Source organism: Carassius gibelio, chromosome B2 (genome assembly GCF_023724105.1).
Source record: "Carassius gibelio isolate Cgi1373 ecotype wild population from Czech Republic chromosome B2, carGib1.2-hapl.c, whole genome shotgun sequence".
Lineage (NCBI taxonomy): Eukaryota > Metazoa > Chordata > Actinopteri > Cypriniformes > Cyprinidae > Carassius > Carassius gibelio.
In genome coordinates, this window is record NC_068397.1 from 22,841,189 (window position 1) to 22,866,243 (window position 25,055).

The following is a 25,055-nucleotide window of genomic DNA, read 5'->3' on the forward strand; positions in this document are numbered from 1 at the left end:
TCTCGGTGTGATCTCACTTTTGCCCAAAAGACAATCGAGAGTATCATGAACACTTATTGAAACTAAAATGGCTCTGTTAGGGAACACTGATTCTCTGAGAGTTACTTCTTTGAGGTAGTGGTATTGTTCAGGACGCAGGAGCTTGAACTCATCTTTCTCCTCTTCTGAGGCTCCAATCAAAAGGTAGTAAAAAACATGGTAATTCCTGAAGGTCAGATAACAAATAGACACAGAATGTATGTTGTTGTGATACATTTCTCACATTTCCGATTTAAATGTTAAATGCATATAGATAATGGTTAACTATTTTTTTATTTTACCTTTCAGTTTTTCCTCTGGACACTAGGCGGCTTTTCTCTAGTAAGTATTTCTCAACCACAGCCCTAAAACAGTGAACAAACAGTTTTGAATCAATACGGATCAATGGCATGGAATTTATGCAATTATGTCCCAAATGGATGTTCTTTTCTGCCAGTTTTCTAAAAAGAAGGTGCATGAGATCAACAAATGTTGTATGGTGGTTAAGAACATGAATTAGTAGTATTAAATAATAATTATAAGTTAACATTATCCTCACAGGATAAAATGCATTAGCATCAAGTTCAGAAAATCTCTTTTGTGGCTGATGAGAAGCTGTGGGAGCTCTGGTATGTGACGTAGAATGGGCAGAAGTGCACAAATGACTCACCCTCTCACAACGCCGCTCTCCAGATAATTCACTTGAATGAACTTCCCAAAGCGGCTTGAATTGTTGTTGTGTGCTGTTTTAGCATTTCCAAAGGCCTGAGGAAGCCAGAAAGGAATGCATTAGAGAGGAAAATTGTTTTAAATCCCACACAAAGATATTTCTGACTAAATAAAAAACAACAAATGTTGACAGACAACTCTTGTGCTGAGACAAATATGGCCTGCCTAACTCAATCAGTTCAACCAGCCTGAGAAAAAGGTCAAACAGAAAAACTGGATCTGAAACCACAGCCTGACCCTATTATTATTAGCTGTTCAAACCACAGAATGTAGGTTGTTGTAGACTACAAAACAAATAAAAAAACCATTTAGTGGGCAGCACAGAGCTTATTTTATATCAACCTCAGGCATCACACACAAAGGAACACATCTATCTTAGATGGCTTTGTTGCCCAGTTTAACTTGCTTGTTGATGTAGTTAATGCTAATATATGTGCAATTGTCCTCCCATTCCAGTTAAAAGCAATAGTTCACCCAAAAATGAAAAATCTGTCATCATTTATTCAACCATGTCATTTAAAACTCATATGACACACAGTGACATACAAATTAAGATGTTTTAAAGAATCTCTGAACCACTCTTTCTGATGCAATGAAAACACTATAAAGTCTTATTTACAACTTATTTGATACATTTAAATCTTATGATAGCTTTATGAACCAAAAACATTATTCAGTGAACATGTAGCTCTCTTTTTTCCAGAACAATGGCAGATAACGGCAGTTTTTGAGAAGTTATATCTGATATTTTGTGCCACAAAAATGGAAAAGATTCTCTGTAGACAAACTTTGGCATGATATTTTGTGCCACAAAAATGGAAAAGATTCTCTAGACAGACTTTGGCATGTGTAACATGTAAAGACAGGCTTGCTCACTGCTGCCTATTGATTCTCAATATGCGCATACTTTCAAGACGATCTCTACCATTACCATAATTCAGGACTTTATCCTGATGTACACTTGTTTTAAACATATAGCTTCCCTGTTCCACTTCCATTTTCAAAGGAAAATGAATACTGAGGAAATGCATGATTAGAAAGAAAACTGAATGAGCAGTTACATCTGTCAGATGTTAAGTTTTAATCTGCTGGCCTGACTGAGCCTGTCGTGACATGCTGGCGTACACTGACTCGTTCTGGTATTCTGATGAAACCAACGCCCAGGGCTTCCACATAGGACACAAAACAGTTCAGAGTTAGCAGCTCAACAACAAGAGGGAGATCAGGTGCAACACTGCTGTACATCTTAAACAGCTGCTAGGTCTGCTTTCCCAAAGAGCTCTTTCTTCTGTGAAAGGACAAAGGTCACAGGCGCACTCCTCAGATGCCATAAGAGCACTGACACCTCTCGCGGCAATCAAGTAAAAATGAAAACTGAATTGCAGAAACTCTTAATATCAAAGTTCAGTGAAAGTAAAAATTTAGTGCAAGTGCAACAAGTTTATTCTCAAAACATGACATGACCCAGTTTTTTGTGACCCATTTTTTTTTCTCAAAAGCATCTGTAGGTTTAGTAGGTTTTCAACAGTAACCCTAAATATGGACAGTTTAAAAAAAATGATGCTTGCAGCATAATGCCCATAATTTCCATAGTGTAAAAAAAAAACCACAATGACAACATACAGCTTTCTTTTCTTGACCTTTTTTCAGAAATGTACCTCTTATTTTGTTACAAAAAAGTGGCCATTAAAGGAACACTGCACTTTTTTTGAAAAAAGGCTAACTTTCCAAATCCCATAGAGTTAATCAGTTGAGTTTTACAATTTTCTAATCCATTCAGCCGATCTCCAGGTCTGGCGGTAGCTCTTTTAGCTTAGCATAGACCGTTGAATCGGATTAGACCGTTAGCACCTCACTCAAAAATTACAAAAAACTTTCTAGATTTTTCCTATTTAAAAGTATTTAAGACGATGAAAAATGAAAAGTTGTGATTTTCTAGGCCGATATGGCTAGGAACAATACTCTCATTCTTGGCGTAATAGTCAAGGAACTTTGCTGCCTTACCATGGGTGCACCTGAAAATAGTCTTCAGCAACTCTGTTATTGCTGCAACTACACACACTAGCTGAAGATTATTTTCAGGCGCTGCGTAATATCACTGCGTTTTCCATTTTCCGCCAGTCTTAGTACACTATGCAACTACAGAACTGTCAAGTTTTAAATAGGAAAAATATAGAAACTCTTTGGTGATTTTTGATAGAGATGCTAACGGTCCAATCAGATTCAATGATCTATGCTAAGCTAAGCTAAAAGTGCTAACGTCAGACCCGGAGATCGGCTGAATGGTTTAGAAAACAGTAAAACTCAACTGATTAACTCTATGGGATTTGGAAAGTTAGCCTATTTTCTAAAAAGTGGAGTGTTCCTTTAAGGAGGACTATTTATTAATATCAGAGTTTTCAAATCTGTTTGAATACCTTAAATGGAACAATGCTAACTGGATATCGAATGAAGAACTCTTTAGGCGAGTAAAGCTGTACAATTGTCTACTCAAGGGCTAAGCTCTATGAACCAAAACATAAAACGCAATTATTGTGGTGGTGGAGTCTCGAGAGTTAATGCATAATAGATAAACAGTACAAAGAGTAAATAACACTACCTTACAAACAATGTGCATATCATTGTGAGGGGTGTATGTGAACACAGTACACAAAGGCCTTGATGAAAGAATGAAGTGGGAAACAGGGACAGGTGTTTTTAATTCAACAAACCCAAAGGAGGATAACAGAACTCAGTAATATGAAACAACACTTATTTGTACCATAAAGTCTCTAAGCACAAACAAGTTTGTGTATTCTTATACTTGGTCATATTTTTGTGTGTATTTTATTCAGGATTCTCAGATTAATAGAAAAGTTCAAAAGAACAGATTTTTTTTTTATACAGCAGTGTCAAATAAACATCATAACTATGACTAATTAATGCATCCTTGTTGAATAAAAGTATTAATTTCTTAAAAAAAAAAAAATCTTACTGACCCCAGACTTTTATACAGAAGTGTCATCGTGTACCCAAATTAATGCCCCAAGTTAACTAATGTTAACAAATGGAACTTTAAGTACTAAATTTGGGAGGAAGACTTCAATGATTCATTTCAGGAGCATGTTTCATTTATCATTTACTAAGGCACATGGGATCCAATAATCATCTAATCTATTCATTTAAATGTGCATCAAATATTAATGGTCACACGCAACTTCAGGCGTATGATAATAAAGTTTCACCCATCTCACTCTGCTTGCTTGTTCTGTTTTTCTATCCATTACACACAACTACTCAAAACATAACCCAATTTTTTTATAAGAAATATAGCCTATTTTAAACCAGCAATGCATAACGCAAGCTGCTTGTTCCTCTTTGCCATTTTCTTTATTTGTAAGCAATACTGCAGAACTGAGAGGGGCTGGGACGAGGTGATAAAAGAAAGTTTTTACGAAAAACAGAGAAGTTGCTCAACCTGTTTATGATCAGATTGAGAATCCCAGTAGGTTAATACAAGGCTGACCGGTGTGTTAAAGAGGGCGGGAAACCCAACGAATTATGAGTTATTTCCTTGAGAGAACTTCATTGGCACATTAGTAGAACTTCATATTAAATCCTGATAAGAAAATTTAGGAAGTGGATTATTCAGAGATATATACCTTACTTGTATTTAATATATACAACTCCTAAGAGTGCTGTGAACTAGTCATTCATCTCATTGTTTTGAGTATTAACAATGGCAGCACCTAAAAATATCAGTGTGTTGAAACCCTTAAACTGTGACTGAGAGTTTCATGATCTATAGTCTCTATTTATAGTGTACAAGGAGTCAGCGGTCTCCCCTTTTCCATGAGAGAAGCAGAGGAAGTGGTGTGAAAGTGCCCTGGCCATGTGACAAAGCAGAATGGTTTCTAGATCCTAGTTTGGCAATGCTTAAAGGGGTCATATGATGTGATTTCAAGTTTTCTTTTCTCTTTGAAGTGTTACAAGCTCTTGGTGCATAAAGAAGATCTTTACAGTTGCAAAAACTGAAGTCTCAAACCCAAAGAGATATTCTTTCTCAAAGTTAAGTCAACCACGCCTTCCTAAAACACCTCGTTCAAACGTGCCCCCATATGTCTGTCACAATGTGGGAAGATTTGCATAACACTGCCCAAATATACATGCAAAGAAACAAGGAATAAGTTTGATTCTGGCTGTAGTATTGTTGCCACCACCGCTATGTTCTGGAGATGCTGTGTGTTTCATTGTGAAAGCGAAACTACTTTGTTTGGCCTTCCAAAAGAGGACACAACTAGAAATCAGTGGTTAAGTTGTATTTACAACACTGTTCTAGAAAAGTTCAACCCAAATACTGTTTCCTGTGAGACTAGCCTACAATGCCGGTGACCGTTTCTATAAAGTGGGGCAGTTCCAAATTTGCAAAGACAGTCTGGCGCTTCTGACTCACAGCCTGTAAGTATGTTTTCATATGTAAAGGACTTGCCACTGATGAAAAACGCAAGTTTTGTGCAGTGTAGAGTAGAGTTTGTTGTTTTTCGTTTCTCTGATCACAAATACAGACATGGTTTTGTTTATGCAGCACAACACGCAACGCATTAAAAGACTGTATTTTCATCAAGTCATTGTAATCAGTAATTGTGTCCCCAATGGATGCAACAAATGCCTTGTTCATAATGGGTTTCATTTTTTTTGTCCTGTGGCATGGCATCACAGTATGCTAAGGGGCATAACATTTTGGTCACACGGTTGAGGTTTTCAGCAAATCACAATGCACTTGATAGCTGGCCAATCAGAGCACACCTTGCTTATTAGAATGATGAGCTTTGTAAAAATCAACGCGTTTCAGAAACACATTGCATTACACCAAATACAGTTATTTTTAGCAACATCATATGACCCCTTTAATGGAGAAAAGTGGAAACCATTCTGACACAATCTGTTGCACTAATTAAAGACAGTATTACATTTTTCATAGTTATCTTGCACTGTTAATAGTCCTCAACATGAAGAGCTCAAAGCGTGTTAAATACTATGACAGGGCAAGCCACTTCCTGCACAGAGGTCATCACTTCCGTTCTTAATAGAGACTCTTTATCAGCAAATCAAAAAAATATGAGTCAAGCAACTCAATACTAAATGACACAACAGTTACAGTCAAGATACAGACTGTAACTTTACAAAATCTAGACCCATGGGACAAAATTTAACTTAACTAAACTAAAATTAGAAACTGAAAAACTGAAGTTCAAGGCGATGTGAAAAGCACACAATAAAAATATGAAAATAAAAAGTAAATTATTAATGATACTATAAATACTTTTCAAATAAAAACTTAGACACTGAAAATATTATTTCATATTGTGTGATGTGTAAAAAATGCTAGCTGTGAAATGAGTGCTAGCAAGACGAAGGACACGGTCTCACATGAGCCAATTACACCTACAACACTAACTCCAACGTCATTTCCACTAAAGAAATGCTGTTAAAGCCAATGCATCATTTGAGATGAGGTGAACATGAAAAACGTCTAAATGTGAAAAAAAAATGTTTAAATACAATCAAGTTGAAGAAATGGTTTATTGCTGAGTTCTGTACAAGGCTACAGCTGCCGTTCAACGGACATTATCATTGTAAAACATCAGGGTCTCAACCTAACTTGCTGTTTTGCATCCTTTCTTGGTTTCCGATTACAACTACAGCACTATCAGACTTCAAAGTAGAAAATGAAATCTGATAAACCTCAAACCCACAGCAGAACTTACCTCAAGCACAGGGCCTGCCCCCAGGATGGTTCGCTCCACTCCACTTGTATAGCCCTTCTGGCTGAGGGCAGTCAAGCAGTGGATCAGGAAGTTGGTGCTTTGTGTCTTACCAGAACCACTCTCACCGGAGATGACGATGCACTGGTTGACCCGTTTGTTCAGCATTGTGTGGAAGGCAGCATCCGCGATGGCAAAGACGTGAGGTTCTAGCTTGCCCAGCGTGTGGTTCTCATACATCTTGACATATCTGGGATTGTAGATGGGGAGGAACTTGAAGGGGTTAACCGCAATAAGAATGTTGCTCGCAAACGTGTAGATCTTCTGCTTGTGGAAGCGATGCCGCAGGGTTCCCAAGATGCTCTCCTCCGTCAGCTCGGGGAGGTTACATAAATCGTCATATTCGTGGGGCTGTTGCGTGACAAAACCCCGATTCGCAAGTCCCTGAGCTACTTTCTCTTGCCGGACAGATGTCATAACGTGAACGGCATCATAGCTTCCCTCTTGAAGGGCGAAAAAGTATCCATCACTTTGAGGGTGCTTGTCCTGGGCCTTTCTAGGCCAGAGAAGGACTCTTTGAACAGGCTGATCGCTGGCTTGAAGGACCCACTCCTCTCCGCCATATTCCTGGACCTCCACAAGGACGTAAATCTTGGACTTGTCCAATTCAAGTGTGTCAAGGGCATTCTTGATGACAGTGGATGCTGTTGCCTCCTTTGGGACCCTGAGGATGCAGCTTTGCCCAGGTTTGTCGGACAACCTGGGGTAAATTTGCAAAGTGCATACCGTTTCATCCTGGCAGCTTATCGTCTTGCCGTTAGTGACATTCATTCTTTAAACACACAGACATGCATCAGAATACCACACTGCACAGTACAGCATGATACGGATCTGGAAACACAAGAGAAGAAAGAATGTGAGTTGAAGTAGGAAACAGCAGTCAGACCACCAGTGTATGCATGTACACACTTGTCTAATTTTGGAATTGCAACAGTTTATAAATCAGCATAAACTGTGTGCCACAACTCTTATTTAATAAAAAAATAAGAAAAATGTCAAAGAAATTAATTTAAAAATTCAATTTCACTTTTAATGCTCAAGTACAGCGGTTCATATTTATTCATTTCTTTACACTATTTTTCTCTGTCGACTGGGTTGACTTTTCTTTCGGTATGATTACATGCAAACGATGTTAAAATATAATGTGAAAAATAATATTGTCATAAACGTTCACAACATGGTCAAAACGTACAAGAACATATTTTTGTTTTTAAAATATTTTTGAAATGTATAGAAAAATATAAATACACCAATACCATACTAGCATAGCATAAAGAACTATTTAATTGTATAGTCAAAATAACAGTGTAATAGAAACGCAAACGAGATAAAACGTCATGACGCGTTTAAACAACAGTGACAAACTGTCTTTTTTAGAGTTTAGAAAATCAGACGATAGTTATCTTTCAATTGACTGCCAATAAAAAACAATAAGTACATTAAATACCAATACCAGTAAACATACCCGTTTCAAAACACGCTCGTTGTGTTACGGAGCGGAGTCATTTCCAACATGGAATAAATCCTGCCGTGCTTTCCAGATAAAACTTCCAGTGCTTCAACTACTATTTAAAGCCGTCCACCTGCATTACTGTCAAATCGGGCAAGATAAACCGAAATATACTACACAGGTAAAACAGTCACGATTCTGTAAACGGCACAAATGACTAACACCGAGAAATGTTCAACGACAAATAAGGAAGAATACTAACTCGCCTCCAGAATGTTGACGACGCTGGGCGGCGTGTTACTTCCTGACATCGTAGCGTGTTTTAATTGCCGATGAAATGTGTGATGACACGCCGCCCTCGCCTGCATTCACCCCGCCACTGCAGCTGCCTCGCGCTCACGCAGGTAAATACACCTGTAAATACATCATACATCATACATCCAGCAGCCTACCCCTCTCAAAAGTCATTGCTATATTTGTGATTATGATCGTGAGGGATGTATTTATTTATTTAAATTAAAAAAAAGAGTCGGAAACAGGAAAAGTAAACGAAATAGTCATTTGTAACTTCACAATGCATGTTTGGTTCTCACCAGCAGGTGGCAGCATATAACACCAATTTCACCCAGCAAGGTGAGTAAGGGTCCCTCACTATTATTACAATGAGAGTATGTACAAAAACGTTTTATTAATACTGTAAACAAATATTATTACCAACTAAAATGCAATTTTAATATTAATCCTTATGTGCTGTTCAGGCTCCTTTGAGATCCCAAATTATGTTTGCTGAAAAAATGTAATAAGATAAAATAAAAGTTACCTTCATCTAAATGGCATCACTTCATCATTTTGTGCTAGTTCTACAAAAAATAAATAAATAAATACAATTGTGGAATGATTTCTGGTTGTATTTTAGTGTGACAAAAAGTCAGAGTCAGGATGTTTGGGGCCTGGAGACCCACAATTGAGTTTATTATTTTTATTTTCAGAATTGTCAAATAAAATCACAAAATCAGTCACAACGCAAAACACAAATACACAGAAATTAAGTGACAGTACTTCCACACATCCACATATCAAACACTGCCTCTTTCTCTCCCAGACACACACATATAATGTGTCAAAATTGAAAAAGGATTCAGTAGGCCTACCCAAAAATCCCAAAAACAAAAATAAAGAAAATTCCTTCATATAGTATTGTGTATCCATATATCTTTTGTTAAAAGCGTTTGTTTTGCAGTAGATGACTGTCTGAGCACAAGGCTTAATTTTAAGATTATGAATTACCACATTTAGAAATACATTTTGAATTGTAATTTTTTTTTTTTTTTTAAGAAAATCCTACATGTTTTAACAAATCTGTCCCCTCTCCCTGCCCTAGAAGAAATGGCATTAATCTTATCTGGAGGTAAATGTAAAAGACATTTCAGTTGGAATAATTTGCAGTAATTAATCAATATTAATTAATAGTTAAAATGATTATTAATACATTACTTTAGATAACTCAGAAGCAGCCTTTAAAAATGTATGTCATAAGAAATGAACTATTGTGTCATCTTTTGATTACTGACGAGTAGTGATTTTTTAAATCAATGGTGTTAACAATATTGGACTGATAATTACATCAATAATTATACTGTCTGTCATTCTAACTAAACTATAATCCTGAACAATATATATAATAATTTTATTAAATATACATTTGATAGTCATGATAGTTGTCATGGAATCTTAAGTATTATTATCAGCTCATCACTGGTTACAACATCACAGCAAACAAGATTATCAAATCGAAAGAGATGTGCGAATGGGCAAATTTATTTTCCGCTCGCTCAGCCACGCTCTTCCTTCCTCGTAAACTCTCATCTTCTCAGTGTAGTTTCTCTCTCTCTCTCTATTCGGTGTGTGGACATTGTAACAGCTTGTGAGGAAGAGTTCAAAGTGGTTTGAAGCGAGAGGAGAATCACGGTTTACACTTTTAACAGCAGTTCTCTCAGTGAGCGGATGCTCTAACCACGAACAAACAGCTGCTTTCCATAGTAAAATGCTCTTGCATCTTAGCAACATATAATATAAATTGCACTTTTGACTAGAGCTCTCTCTGGTGGTATAAAATGTTAGGATTTTTTGGTGTGTTTTTTCTTAAAGAAAAAAAATGTACATTACTTTCATGAAATCACCATATGAACCCTTACTGAGACATTTCAACACAGTTGACGGTGAAGTAATTGGTAATGGCAAATTGTATTTCTCACCAATATAGATAAGACACCAAAATTACTTTTATCTTGAAAAAGTCTCTTTGACATGGGTGAGAAATGGCTTGCATTAAAGAACTGCGTGTATGTATGTGTATATATATATATACACATACACACAGGGTGGATTAGTGTAATGTGGGACACCTAAGCTTCAGTGTGTTTCTCTTCTTTTACAACATTAAACTGAACATGATTGATGTTCAGTTCAAGCAGGGGGGGCAAGTTGTTTTAATCACTTGACTTTCTGGAAATTATATGTCAGGGATCTAGGAAGGAGGACCCAACTGCAGTGAGATATAACAAGATACAAGATGGTGAAGTGCACTAGATACCACAACAGGAACAGCTAGGGAAGGCTTCAGGAAACAACTGGCATAACACTTTGGCAGAGTGGGCAGCAAGACCAGGCTGACGGAGAAGACCACACAAGGTACCATAGAGCAGAGCTCCGGAACTTGACCACAGACTCTGAGACAGACCAAATGCCAGGCAGGTAGAACCAGGGCAGGACACATGGCAACAGGTCAGGAAGTCGAACACAAGACAGGACAAAGCTCCACAAAAATACAAATTAAACTCAAGAAGGGGGGGGAGGAAGAGCGATAGAGATATATATATATATATATATATATATATATATATATATATATATATATGCAACAAACTAATAAAGGTTACCAATTTAACCAACTCCAAATAGTCAAACAAAACCAAGAATCAAGACTAGAAAAGCCCAACTAAATATTACAAATAAACACAAAAGTACAAACAAACTAATTACTAAAACAAGGAGCAAGACAAGAACATAGAACTGCAAGGACACAAGACCAACCAGACAGAGCAACCCAAACACATATTCAGCCACATCCATAGATAGAGAAGGTGAGAATGACCACAGACCAGCAAACACAAAAGGGCAAGGTGCACTAAAAATACGGAGGAAAATACATGAGGGACAGGTGAGCACAATTAGACCAACTAGGCTAACAAGAGGGTGTTGTAAAGAGGAAACAAGGAGGAGGGGCTAAGGAAGCACATGGACAAGGAAAACAAGGCCATGTGCTGAAACAAGACAGACACAAGAAAGAAAAACACAAGACAAACAGTGTCAGTGCAAAACCCTGACATTATGTAAAATATATTTTAATCATTACTAAATATATCAATCTAACCTTTAGGTCTACGTACCCTCACTACAAATATACAACCTTAATTTTATCCTGTCAGCGTTTGTGAGCTATAGTCTTTTGTCTCACAAGCTATTCGCAGCACTTACTGATATATCCTGCATGACATTCGTTTTCAGCATGCATTACAGCAGTAATATATCCAGACATTTTAATGCCCAAGAAGATGTGCAATAATTTCAGAAATTACTGTTTAAATTGATCATTCTGATCAGGTATTTCATATTTCTTGTTATAACCCTTACGAAAGGAAAATATATTTACCAATATATTTCTTAAAATATATTGTGATATATTGTAATATATTATTTTCCCTTTTTATTTCTAATATTTTATATATTTGAATACATTTAATAATATATTGATGACACATATATTATATAATATATTGCTAAATATACACATGATTGCCGCTTTCTATATTGCAATATATTGGAAAAAATAAATATATATAAGAATATATGCCTAATATATTACATGATATTTTCCAATATACAGCAATATATTTTTGTTTCATAAGGGAATCTAATGGGATGCAATGTAAAAGGTAGTGAATTTGGTTTATTTTTTGTTAATTAAGTTAGCTAAGTACAGTCAATAAAACAGTGAATGACACTATAAATGGTCTTGTGAATAAACTCTCTGGGTCTTTTTCTATGGCGGGGACTGAATTCAGTAACAGTATGAATGAGAAAGTAAATTCATGCTCAGAAATACTTGTGAGGAGTATTGCAGTTGATGAGTGCTGAAGAAAGAGCAGAAGACAGACAGAGAGAGAGAGAGAGAGATGTAAGGAGCGGATTGGGGGTGGGTGGAGGGTATCCCTCATAAACTTGGGTTAAAGTGTCCTCCTGACTGATGAAAAGTCAGATCCAAGACCGCGCCTACTTGTTTCAAACTGAGCAAGTCGGAGAGAAAGATAACGGGACAAGCCGGTAAGAAACAGGCAGATTTTTTTCTCTTTTTTTTAAAGCAGACGCGTCTAGCATCCATCACCGTTACATTACGTTCTTTATAGCCTAACTACAGATTGTTTTAATCGCGTTCTGTATTCTGATAGCGATACAATTATTTGATTTAATTTGTTCAAACTTTCACTTTGGCATAGTGTGTATCCGCAGCGATCAATCTGACAGATAAAATTGAATAAAATGTAAAATATTTATGTTGTATTTGCACCTGTCACGTGTTGCGCTTGTGTAAAAATTACTATATTGCGTCTGGAATAATGACGGAGACAGAAATCTAAGGCTTTACTAAGACATTTGGAACGTTTTATTTCAATATGCGTTCTTTATCATTATTATTTTAAAGAGAAGATTATACTGTATTATGGGTGCGGCAGGTGGAGAGGCACGCCCACTACTGCAACTTTTACAGCAGCCAGTGTCTGTTAGGATGGTGATCTCATATCCAGCTAAATGTCATTTTCACGTTCTGCTTCATATTTAGTTGATCAGTTCATTTGATAATAATTGTTGACTTTTCTTGCTTCAAGAAAAACAAATTTTATTTCATGTTTTTCGTTTAAGACCAGTTTAGGCTATAGTGTTGCTGCTTCCATTCTGGTCTTTTACATAAGATCAAACTTGGTTTCCGATACACAAAGTGCATTTTTCAATTTTCAATAAAGGGTACCTTTCTTTTTTCTTAGTGCACCAGGTAAACTTATTTCACAGAGGTTGTTTTTTTTCTGCACAGAAAAGTAACTGCAATGTAACCAAGATTAATGGAGAAAATCAAGTTATGTCTCATGTCTCAGACATCCGCGTGACCTCCTCTATGGCTCTGTCTCCAGCTTTCCAACCTCATGTCATGTCCTGTTTTCTCATACATGTGTTTACTTGTATCTATTTTCAGATATTTTTTTCTTTGACAATGGCAACTTCTGTTGCATAAGGAGAAGATGAGAATTCGTATATTGCAATTAATTCAGTAACATTTCATCTCATGTTAAACAGCTGTGAGTGGATGAATAAAGCAAGGAGTTAGCATTCACTTTCTGTATAGCCTAACCAATTCAGAATGGGAATAAAAGAAGTATAAAAGAGAAAGGCTTTGAAAGGTGAGTGTGGGCTAGAACAGCAAGTGAGGATAAAGTGGTTGGGGGAATTCAGTGTGGAAAACTCCAACCACATCCCTCTCTTTTTGCAGTTTTATGGGATGCAGCAAATTTGGAATAGATCAGCAAGTTGGAAAATCTGACACTAGTCAGAGAAAGAGGACAGGAGTGTGATGGATAAATTACTCACAACTATATACTATTCCCACCTGTGTTTAAAATATGGCTCGTCATGAGGCGCAAGGACACACCTTTTCAATCCCCTTGGCTGTCTGTCCATTTGTGGCTTTGAATTCATCTGCCTGGCGTCTTGCTTCTTTTGCCGTTTTTATTTTTGCCGTTTATGCTTTATGTCCCTATTTCCTAAACATGTTATGTTCCATCTACTTAACTTGAAAATGTAAACATGCCTCCATTGTTTATTTGAACCTCTCCGACAAGATGAAGGAGGTATTCCTGGCTATTACAGAACTGTGTAGGAGGGCTGGGAGAGGGTCTCAATGCTCTAATTGTTAGCCTATCTGGCTCCTCCCACAGAGGTTGATGACAGATGGACTGTAGTTTGGAGAAAAGGTCTTGCTTGTGCTGCATTTGTCTAAATAGCTCGAATACATTACAGAGATAATTTCACTGACCCCATTCTGGAATTCCGAAAGACACTCAGAGACGCTTTGTTGTAGAGTACCAATTTATTCAGTATGTGACCATTTTGATTTGCATGACTGTATGGTTTATTATTCTACAAGTTTCAGTTGGACATTGTAAGGAATTTTAACTACCCATGTCACCAAAATGAAATTATTGTGATCACAGATTAACTTTAAACAGATATATTACTCAGTAAACAACCTCACTCTGCCTTGATATCAAAGTGACTGGTTACCCAAAAATGACACATCTGTGATCATTTACTCAAACTCATTTTGTTGCAAACCTGTGTGATACATGCACACGTGACTTTTGTAACCTTAGGAGATTTTAAAATACTAGATGTTATAAACTTGTAAATGATTAAAGAAAAAATCAACATAAACAATCAAGGATCACACACTAGACTTTCTGTTTGTTCTGAGAACAACATACTCACATATAAACGTGCAAGGTTGCTAGGACATTCACAACAAATGAAAACAATGTGTTCTAAAATCAGCTCAAAATATAAATGTTTGGTTTTTGTCAACTGTGTAGAATTGTAATCTGAAGCAAAAAAGAGCCTGTGACCATTATGAAAAAAAATTAATACAAATAAAAACATTAAAAAAAAAAATATATATATATATATATATCTTTTTTTTAGCTAAAATTGCCACAAAATTATGAAACATGTTTTGTATCCTCTGCCCTGATGGAATCAGAGTCTGAAGCATATATCGCCTTTAATACACTGTGATTTTCTGCAAATTCTAGCAACTCTTTCTGCCAAGAATCTACAAACTGGCTGTGACTTTGTCAATTAGTATCAGCATGTCCAGACTGCAAATCAGGGCAAGAATCTGGGCAAAAGTTGAGTAGTGTATTCCAGGTGTAATTTCTTCACTTAATTTTGATTTGTTATCCATATACAATCTAATTCAATGGGATCAAAAACAACTTTGCATGGAAAACACACACATACACACACACACACACACAAATAAACATACAGAAATTTGCCAAAATTAAATTGTGTTCCAAAGAAGTAAGTAACTCATACAGGTTTGTGAAAACAAAAGTCTGAATAAGTAGCGACATTGTCGATTTTGGGTCAACTATTCATTTAATCTTTGAAAAATGTATGAGATGTTTTATATTATATATGTGTAAACATTTATTTCTCACCACTGACTGATTACCTTTTCTTCATTCACTCCTAGACAACCAAGAAGCCCCTGAACAGAAGTGGACATCTCTACCTGTTAATCCTAGCAGACGTTAACTGCTCTATAAATCTTTTGTCTATCATGGTGGTGGTGTTGCGTTCCTCGCCTCTCCTGTGGGCCCGTGTGGCTGCCATGGTTTTCACTGGCATAGCATTCAGCGTAGCTCTTTATGGAGCGAGTCTAACCCACGGCACCGGTGACTGGTGCGTGTTCTGCTGGAGTTTTAGTTTTGTTGTAACTCTTCTGATAATCTTAGTGGAAATGTTTGGCCTGCAGACTCGTGTCCCGATCTCATGGAAGAATTTTCCGATCACGCTCGCCTGCTACGCCTCTCTCCTCTGCCTCTCCGCCTCGATCATATTCCCACTGTATTTCCTAAAGGGCTACGCTGGCCGCACCTTGATGATCAATTGCCGCATCGTGTCTACTGTTTTTTCTTGCCTCGCCACCATTGCATACTTAAGCGAGGTGAGACTGAGTAGGCCTCGTCCAGGAGAAGTAGCCGGTTACATGGCCACGGCACCAGGGCTGCTAAAGGTGTGCGAGACCTTCGTCGCCTGCATCATACTCATCTTCATCAGCGAGCCCATAACTTATAATCAGTATGCAGCGACCAAGTGGTGCTTGGCCGTGTACTGCATCTGCTTCATCTTGTCGGCAGCCATTATCGTGATGTGCGTAGGAGAGTGCACAGGTTGCCTGCCCTTCTCCTTTGCCCGCTTCCTGTCCACATACGCCATTCTGGCTGTGGGCTTGTATTTGACTGCCACTATCATCTGGCCTATTTATAAGTTCGACAATAAGCACGGAGGCCAGAGCCACAGACCCAACAGCTGTGGCTCCAGCACTGGCCTGTGCCTATGGGACAAGCTGCTGGCCATCTCAGTCCTCAGCGCTCTCAACTTCTTTCTTTATCTGGCTGATCTCATCTACTCAGCCAGGGTAGTGTTTGTTACTGTTTAATACATAATACAAGAGGAAGGAAAAACAATAGAAGGCAGAAAGAGGGAAGTGGGCTGGAGTGTGGCGATGTTGAAATGATAGGCCCTGAACTATATTCATTGCCTCTTTAGCAATCATGTGTACAAAAAGTTAGACTTTGAAAAGTTTACACAAGTGTAAAATGTAACAAAATGGACAAAATGTATTATATATTTAAAAAAAACAAAGAATACAATAAAAAACCTTCAAAAGTTTTGGAGTTGGTGAGATTTTTGAGGGTTTTTGAAAGAAGTCTTAGGGTGAAATATCATTTAAATACTAAATAGCTGTTTGCTTTTTTAATATATATATATATATATATATATGTATGTATAAAATGTCATTTATTTCCATGATGGCAAAGCTGAAATTTCACCTATTACTCCAGTCACATTATACTTCAGAAACCATTCTTATATGCCAATTTGATGCTCAAGAAACATTTCTTATTAAACATATTTGTTTCCCAATATTATTGTGGAAACCATGATACTTATGTTTTTTTTAAGTAGAAATCTTTTGTGACATTGTAAAAGTGTTTACCGTCACTTTTTTTCAATGTAACGCATCCTTGCAGAATAAAAGTATTAACTATTAAAAGAAGTATGTTAAAAAGGTCAAACTGGCCCCAGGCTTTTGAACGGTAGTATATAAAAGTAAATCATTACCTTTATTTCCTTAACACAAGTTTGACAAAAATAGCTTATTTTTTTTCTGTTTTACATATTGTTTTACTTTGTTGCTTTGCGTGTAGGAAACATTTGTGTGTAAGTGTGAGTGAATGTCACACTTTCAGTCAAGACAATAACACCCTTCAGTTCATTCAGGAAATCAACATCATAAAAACTGTTGCACTTAATATGTGTGATGGATGTAATACTTGATAAGTATCAGTACATAACACTTCTGTTTGGTGCATATATGTCAAACCATTTATATGGCGGACTGATTGGTTACAAAATTATTTTTTTAAATCTAACTTCTCTAACATAAGACACACTGATGATGAAGAGAAATATAAATGTATATGTGGACATATCATGAAACACTGAATACATGGAATATATTGTTATTCTTATGTACACATAGTATTAGATTTATATTTACAGGATATTATTGCTGTATGTGTACACATGGATTTGCCAAGTATATGCAAATGCTTTAGATGTTTTTCTTGTCAAATCTCTTTAAAAACCATTGCTGTTCTCTTGTACACCAGCAGAATCAGTAACACGACTACCTCAGGATAAGAAATAAAATGAAAGGTTGTTTTCTGTGCTGTAAGTCTCTGGGATCTGCATGTGCCTGTCACAGACTGTTACACACTCCTCGATGCTTGAATGAGAATGTTTTCATTGTGTTATCAAAGAGCGAGAGAGCATTTGTGGCACTGTTTCTCTCTCTGTAAGTCCCTCTGTGCTAAGAGGAGAACAGCACACACCGAAGCGTTGTGTGAATGTGTAATCTAGCTCTGAAAAAGAAACAAGCGAGATATCTGCGCATCTGCACTCTTGCCTCATTTACTATTGTATAGTGATTCAGACTTACCTACCATTTACTCATTCTTTGTTTAAAGTTACATCTGTTGACTCTCTGTCCTCGAACTAATGAATCACATTCTAGAACATTCACACACAGTATATGCACTCACCCTGGGGAACATTTAATTACTCAGAAGTCTTTCAAAGCTCAGGGAGGGATTGTTGAATTATGCTGAATTTCTAAATCACCTTTCCCGAATGTGTTTTTGCTCAAATTAGGAGAAATAGTGATGTAACAACTGCAATGTAACAATAATGTAACTACCAATGTACAGAAAGTGTATAGAAAGCTACATTTAAGTATCTACATTTGCTGTCTATTTTTTTTTTGGAAATCAATCTTATAAGAGTCGTAGTAAAAACATATGGAAGAATTCTGAAAATACACAAACATGGCAATGACAATGACAACATGGTAAATGCAGTATGTCCTGATTACATTTACAACGTTACCATTGCCTCTTATCTGGCAATGACTTTGCAGGCAAAGTTTACACACAAAGGCACCTTGCGAAACTGAATTACGATATGTTTCTGAAGCAGCATAACAGTTTGATGATTTACAACAAAAAAGAATAAGCTTTGGTAATAACTAAGAAAATATTTAATTACTGTAATACTGATGTATCATTAGAAATAACTTAAAAGTGCAAAATGTTGGTCAGAAACAAACATTTACACACAAACTGAACACCAAACACAACACTCAGACGCCATCTTTATTTTTTTGCTAGGAGGATTGTGGATACAATGCATGTGTTCCTGTATTCAAGTGGTAGAGCATTGCACTATGAAGCGTAAGGTTGGGGGTTTGATTTCCTGGGAACACATGATAGGTAAAAATAGATAACTCGCTTTGGATAAAAGTGTCTGCTAAATGCATAAATTTAATTTTAATTTAATTTTACAACTATGCTTCCTTCAAAACTAAACCAGATGAAGGCCTCTCAAGAGATGGTTAATACTGGTTTCAGAGGTGCCTTCCTACCTTGAAATGTTCCTCCAAAGGCAGCATCTTCCAATTTTCGGATGCAGTCACTGTATAAATATTCTTTCCTCACAAAGTAATTACTTCCTCAAAAAAGTACCTACTCAAAAGAGTCACAGCCAGTCTTTTGTGAATTAATTAGGTATTTTGAATGAATCACTTCAATTAATGATTCAATGACTCACTTAAAATGTCACTTGGCACCACCTACTGAGAGTCGCTGAAATAAAATTATCTACAGCAGGCGTTCTTAAACCTTTCGACTCCAACCTCTTTTAACCAATGAATTTACATGACTTTTACAATCATTCATTGTTTTTAACCTGCTAACTGTCACCCCGTCCCATATACAGGACGCCTACGTTGACTATACTATATTACAATCAAACCTAATCTAATCTTGAAAAACTATATATCGTTGGAAAGGTCTCCTAAATATATATTTTACCAATATTTTACCAATATAAAAGTAATAGATTAATTTTTGACAAGAGTGCACCCTCAGAAATCTACATTACAAAAGGAGTTTTGACCTTTGTTTAAAAGTAAGACTTCCTCGTTGACTTTTTCTCTATCACATTTTGGAAATCATCAGAAGTTATATATCACTTGAAAACATAAAATTTCAAAATTCATCCTTCAAAACCCATTTTAAAATCAGACATTGTATTACCATGTAAATGGTACATCAAAATCATGTTACAAAATGTTTTCAGTCATGAATTAAAAAAATTTAGGTTTGTATCATGCACATTCAAGTCTATCTTCAAAAACGTGAGTGACAGTTAACAGGTTAAAGATTAGGAATTTTTGAAAGTATATTTTACTTTTGTACCACCTCAGATATGTTATAGCTTTAAATACTTAGAAAAAATGTGAGTTATTTATAAAAAATAAAATAAAATAAAAATAAAAATAAAATGGCCATAGCATTTTAAGATTTTATTCTTTTACAGGTCTAGACATTGGGGTTTCAAAGACCATAAGAATTTTGTCTCTAAAAAGAAAGTTGAGGAACCCTAAGTGGTGTTTTTAGTATCTTCGTTTTATATAGATATTGTTTAGCTTACAGTGCATCATTTTTATTCAGTGCGACAGACAGGCACATTTACCTATCTGTCATCTAAATAGGAAGAACTGAAGGGTGTGGTTCATGAACGTCCGTGCAAAACTGGGAAATGCTTCTCAGTGACAGAACCATTATCATTTCATACTTTTTGCTACAACAGAAAACAACTAAATGGAAGGGCTCTTGGATTCAGAAGAGTTTTGCTGTTCTATTTGCCTGGATTTGCTGAAAGATCCAGTGGCCATTCCATGTGGCCACAGCTACTGCATGGGATGCATTAATGATTATTGGAAGAAAAATGATCATTTGGGGACCTTCAGCTGTCCTCAGTGTGCACAGACGTTTAGCCCTAAGCCTGTTTTGAACAGAAATACCATACTGGCAGATATGGTGGACAAGCTGAAGAAACTGGAACTTCTGGGCAACTCTCACATTTACGACAACTGCATTCCAGGTGATATGACCTGTGACTTCTGTACAAGTATCAAACAAAAGGCTGTGAAGAGTTGTTTGGTTTGTTTGGCATCTTACTGTCAAAACCACCTTCAAGCTCACTACAAGTCTCCTGCCTTGAAGAAACACAAGCTGATCGAAGCCTCGGTGAACCTGCAGGAGAAGATCTGTCCTCAACATGACAAATATTTGGAGATGTATTGTCGAACTGATCAACAATGCATATGCCTTTTGTGTGTGATGGATGACCATAAAGGTCACGATACAGTACCAGCAGCTGTGGAAAACACAAAGAAACAGGTAATAACAACAATAACAATCATTTTAGGAGTTTCCAACCAAAAATAAAAAAGTACCTGTAAATAAGTGTAACACTATAAAGCTAGAATAATATTACAAAAACAGTTTCCTGCTTCACATTCAAATTTCAATCTGTGTACACAAAAGGTTGTTCAGGAGAGCTGCCTTTTTTTCTAAAATAGGAGATCGAAATCTTTCACCATCAACCAATCAGAGAGAGGCTTTTTCTGTTCGCTTTGACTGTGTGGCCAGCCACTTTGAATAGATATCCTCATATATGAAGTGTATAAACTCATTTGTTAGTGACAAAGGTTATTCCTATGTAAATAAAATAAATAATAAAAATAAACAGTGGAATAGAATATAGGGCTATCCTGAGCAATGTACTGCAGTGTCTATTTTGTGACATTCATCACATAATTTTAATTCTACACAGAATGATTGCAGTTAAAAAACATTTAGCTTTTTTATTGTGTTTCTCCACAGAAAGAACTAGGCATAACACGGCAGAAATACAAGCTCAAAATCCATGCTAAAGAGAAGGACCTACTGGAGCTCAAACAAGCTGTAGATGCCCTCAAAGTAAGACATTTCCAGAACAATTAGAACTTAACAAAATGAATGAAACAATAAAAACAACTAAAAGCAATTAACCTAAAAATCTAAGATCAATTAATTCTTTATTTTGTATTTAAAATATTATTATTATTCATTTTATTAAAATTACAATTTTATAAAATATTTGATTAATTACAATATTTTAAAAAGAAAAATACTGGATTTTTTTTTTGTTTTGCCCTAAAAGAGCTCTGCACAGACTGCTATAGAAAATGGTGAACAGATCTTCACTGAGTTGATCCAGTCTATTGAGAGGAGGAGGAGTAAATTCAGAGATCTGATCAGAGATCAAGAGAGAGCTGCGGAGAGCATGTTGCAGACACTGGAACAAGAAATCACGGAGCTCAAACAAAGAGATCATGAGCTTGAGGTGCTGCTGAAGTCTGAAGATCATCTCCATGTTCTTCAGGTAAGCATGATCCCAATGCTGACTGTGAAAAATATAGCTCGAAAAGGCAAAGAATGTGTCATTTGATAAAATGTTGTCTCTCTCTCTTTACAGAACTGTCATTCCTTCTCTTCTGGCCTTCCTGACCCACCATTCACAATAGCTACACTCTCAGATTTTGGCAAGGTGAACGATGCAGTATCTGCTCTAAAGAAGAGGCTTGAAGATGTCTTTAAAGGGGAATGGCTGAGGATCTATCAAGCAGGTGAGGAGAAACAACCTAAGCTGATCTTTCCACCTCAGCAATTTCTCTTTAGGTGATTTGCAGATTGTTGTGTAATTCTGCCTTTTTTGTTAAATAAGTTCCTTGTGATGTACACATGCTTTCCATTTTCTCTCCAGCAAGATCAATGAAGATCCTTCACTGCACAGTGCCCAAAATTAGATCAGAGTTCCTGCACCGTAAGTCAGTCTACTGCACTAATGCAAAGTGATATTGGTTTCATAATGTTGGATTCTATTTGAACATGGACTTCTTATTAAGCAACACAAAAAATGCGGTTCCAATTTCCGAAAAGAAGCAATCTCACCCATGCTGATATTCAGATCAACTTTGCATGAAATAATATATATATATTATATATTATACATATTATACAATAATGTTGCTTTTTTTTTGTAAGTCTTTACTGTCAATTTTGATCAAAATACATCCATCCCTGCTGAATGACTATTAAATTCTATCCATAAATAAATCTGACTGACCCCAAAGTTTTGAATGTTAATGTAGATGTTAATGTTCTTCAAGTTCTCAGCTGATATGCATTTATTTAATCATGGCTCGGGATGAATATGATATGAATATGACACACCATGAATAAATATTCTTGATCTCTTGTCCTCTCTCCATTACTCAGATTCCTGCCCGCTTCAACTAAATCCTTTAACAGCCCACAAGGACCTTTATTTGTCCAAGGGAAACAGGGAAGTGGCCGTTCGGAGCCGAGTGCAGTCCTGTCCCGAGCACCCGGAGCGCTTTGATTACTGGTGCCAGGTGCTGGGGACGGAGGGCCTGACAGGCTGCAGCTACTGGGAGGTGGAATGGAGTGGGATGGGGGTAAACATTGCTGTCGCATACAAAAACATTGCCAGGAAAGGGGATAGCAGTGAAGCTCACTTCGGTCACAATGACAAATCCTGGAGTTTGTTCTGCTGCAGGAAAGGTTATGCTTTCTGGCACAATGGGATTGTCAGTAAGATCTCAGAGCCTGGCTTGTCAAAGATAGGCATTTATTTGGATCATAAGGCCGGGACACTAGCGTTTTACAGCATTGATGACTCTATGACACTCCTCCACAGAGTTCACACCACATTCACACAGCCTCTCTACCCTGGCTTTGAGTTTTCATGCTATGACGCCTCAATCAAGTTGTGTCAGTTGGAGTAAAGGAAAAAGGGTTGGCCCATTTGGCATTGATAATTGAAGAATGGGAAAAATATATATCAAAATATACAAGATATAAAATATACAATACAGTAGTAAAGAAATAAGAATAAAGAAATACAGTAATATTTGTACAATTATAGCGGGCTTGCTTCTCCCATTGTCATTCTAGTATCACTGAGATACTGCAATATTTTGTTTATATTTTGAATTAGATTTTATTTTATATTCTCTGCTTTCATGTTAATTTTAGTTGAAGTTTTAGTAACCTTGTTGTGTGTTTTTGTCATTTTTATTATAATTTTTTTTTTTCAGTTTAAGTTTTAGTACAAAGTAATTAAAAATACGAAATTTTGTGTACACGTACACACACTTCATATTTTAAAAATTAATTTTCAATTATTTTGTGGCTATATATATGAAAAAAAATATTTTTCTGAAAAAAAAAAACCGAAAAGGAAAAAACTAACGATCCAAATAAAATACATTGTTTACCAATATATTTGCCTTTAAGAGACAACCTCATTCTTCGTGTCCTAGAGTCTATTCATTGGTATTCGATGATATCTACTTTGTAACAGAAGTCCGCAAATAAATGGCGAGGACAAAATAAATGAAAGAGCGACCTCTGGTGGCTAAAAGAGTTAAAACCAAGCTTATTTGTTATTTGTGATTGAACAGTTAAAAAAAAATAATAATAATATAATGTACTAGTTTATCTAAGCTCATAAGAGAGGGCACTGATAGACTGAATGAATGATGTCTGGGATAACCATGAGAGACTATCTTTGAGGAACAGATCCGGGTTATAACTGCACTAATGTGGTTTCAGACCATGTTACACTACCAGCACCAGTTCAGCTGAAAATACGCTATTTGGCAGTGCACCAAGAAGCAGTCCTGCTTATTTTGGAAACAACACAACATTCCCACAAGACATATTTTCACATAGTTACTGAGGTGATTCAGATTAATTATACTGATTTACAACTGAGATTAAACTATTTGCTTGTCAACTACAATTTGGGGTTATTAAATCCAGATTTTTTTTTAAAGGTCAGGTTCCATTGAATGCCGCCTTATATTTTTGCAAAATCTTTTGTTTATCTAAATAAAGCTCACTTCGTCCAGCTCTCATTTGAACGCACTACTGCCATGTCTGAACGCTTTACAAGCTTCGGTAAATGAAATGTTCCTGACTTACCCTCTCACCCATTACTGAAACATTCAGAGAAAACTTGGCCACTGTTAAGCATCTGAATGGCGTAATAAGATGTCATGGGACTAAATGTATTTTACAAGACTTTATGAGAAGACACACAAAATACCATTGTACATGGCAATGGAATGTATGTTTAGCTTTAAAATGCTTGTAAATAATGTTTCATGATTAGGCTAATCGAGTATCTCGTACTTACCTTCATTCACTGTATCGAGGTGATGAACAGTATAGCCTGCTTTTTTATTGTTGGAATGGAATAAGCAACAATTGTATTGTCAAAAGTATTGTTGTTCGTCCTTTATGTATTAAAAACAATAAAGTGAAAACACACTTTCCAGTAGGGCAGAGATCCTCATGTCGTCCAAATAGGCAAGTTTACCACTTCCTTCACACTTGTCAACCAACTACTAATCTGGTCACTCACAACACATCAACGTTGTTTTCTGGGTTCACTCTGTTATAATAACCTGCATTTAATTCTAAAACTTTGTTAGATTCTGCATTTACAAATGGATGTCTGAAAGGGCTGAAATATTTCCTGCGTGGGAGCAGGGGCGAAGTCACATTTAAACTACTTAGACACTGTGTACAAAGGACATGTTAAGTGATCCCACAAACAGAAGTCAAAAATGAAAGTCAGTTTCTCAGATAAAAGAGGGAATGAGGAAGAGCATGCAGTTT

General features: G+C 36.4%; 3 protein-coding genes across 9 annotated transcripts in view; 2 read left to right on the forward strand and 1 right to left on the reverse strand.

Moving 5' to 3' along the window:
• Positions 1-8,308, reverse strand: part of myo9b (myosin IXb) — a 25,031-nt gene extending 16,723 nt beyond the window's left edge. The window contains exons 1-5 of one of the 5 annotated variants that reach the window (XM_052549140.1): positions 8,017-8,308; positions 6,495-7,382; positions 689-783; positions 321-383; positions 106-205 (exon numbers count right to left, since the gene is read on the reverse strand). In XM_052549140.1, coding sequence (XP_052405100.1) covers positions 106-205; positions 321-383; positions 689-783; positions 6,495-7,322 — 1,086 coding nt within the window. In that variant the 5' untranslated portion in view covers positions 7,323-7,382; positions 8,017-8,308. The remainder of the gene's footprint in view (positions 1-105; positions 206-320; positions 384-688; positions 784-6,494; positions 7,383-8,016) is intronic. The other 4 variants (XM_052549135.1, XM_052549137.1, XM_052549138.1 and 1 more) reach the window with 4 other exon arrangements.
• LOC127951312 (myeloid-associated differentiation marker homolog) lies at positions 7,289-16,566 on the forward strand. Of its 3 annotated transcripts, none has more exons than XM_052549142.1 (2): positions 7,289-7,407; positions 15,365-16,566. In XM_052549142.1, the coding sequence occupies exons 1-2, from the start codon at positions 7,372-7,374 to the stop codon at positions 16,331-16,333; spliced, it is 1,005 nt and encodes a 334-aa protein (XP_052405102.1). In that variant the 5' UTR covers positions 7,289-7,371; the 3' UTR covers positions 16,334-16,566. The 3 variants fall into 3 exon arrangements, with proteins under 3 accessions (XP_052405102.1, XP_052405104.1, XP_052405103.1); XM_052549144.1 differs by lacking the exon at positions 7,289-7,407 and adding an exon at positions 8,629-8,634; XM_052549143.1 differs by lacking the exon at positions 7,289-7,407 and adding an exon at positions 12,337-12,384.
• A 3,546-nt stretch (positions 16,567-20,112) lies between these two features.
• Positions 20,113-23,456, forward strand: ftr66 (finTRIM family, member 66). Its single transcript, XM_052549145.1, has 6 exons — positions 20,113-20,702; positions 21,189-21,284; positions 21,508-21,729; positions 21,823-21,973; positions 22,111-22,170; positions 22,626-23,456. The coding sequence occupies exons 1-6, from the start codon at positions 20,121-20,123 to the stop codon at positions 23,153-23,155; spliced, it is 1,641 nt and encodes a 546-aa protein (XP_052405105.1). The 5' UTR covers positions 20,113-20,120; the 3' UTR covers positions 23,156-23,456.
• Positions 23,457-25,055: the final 1,599 nt, after the last annotated feature.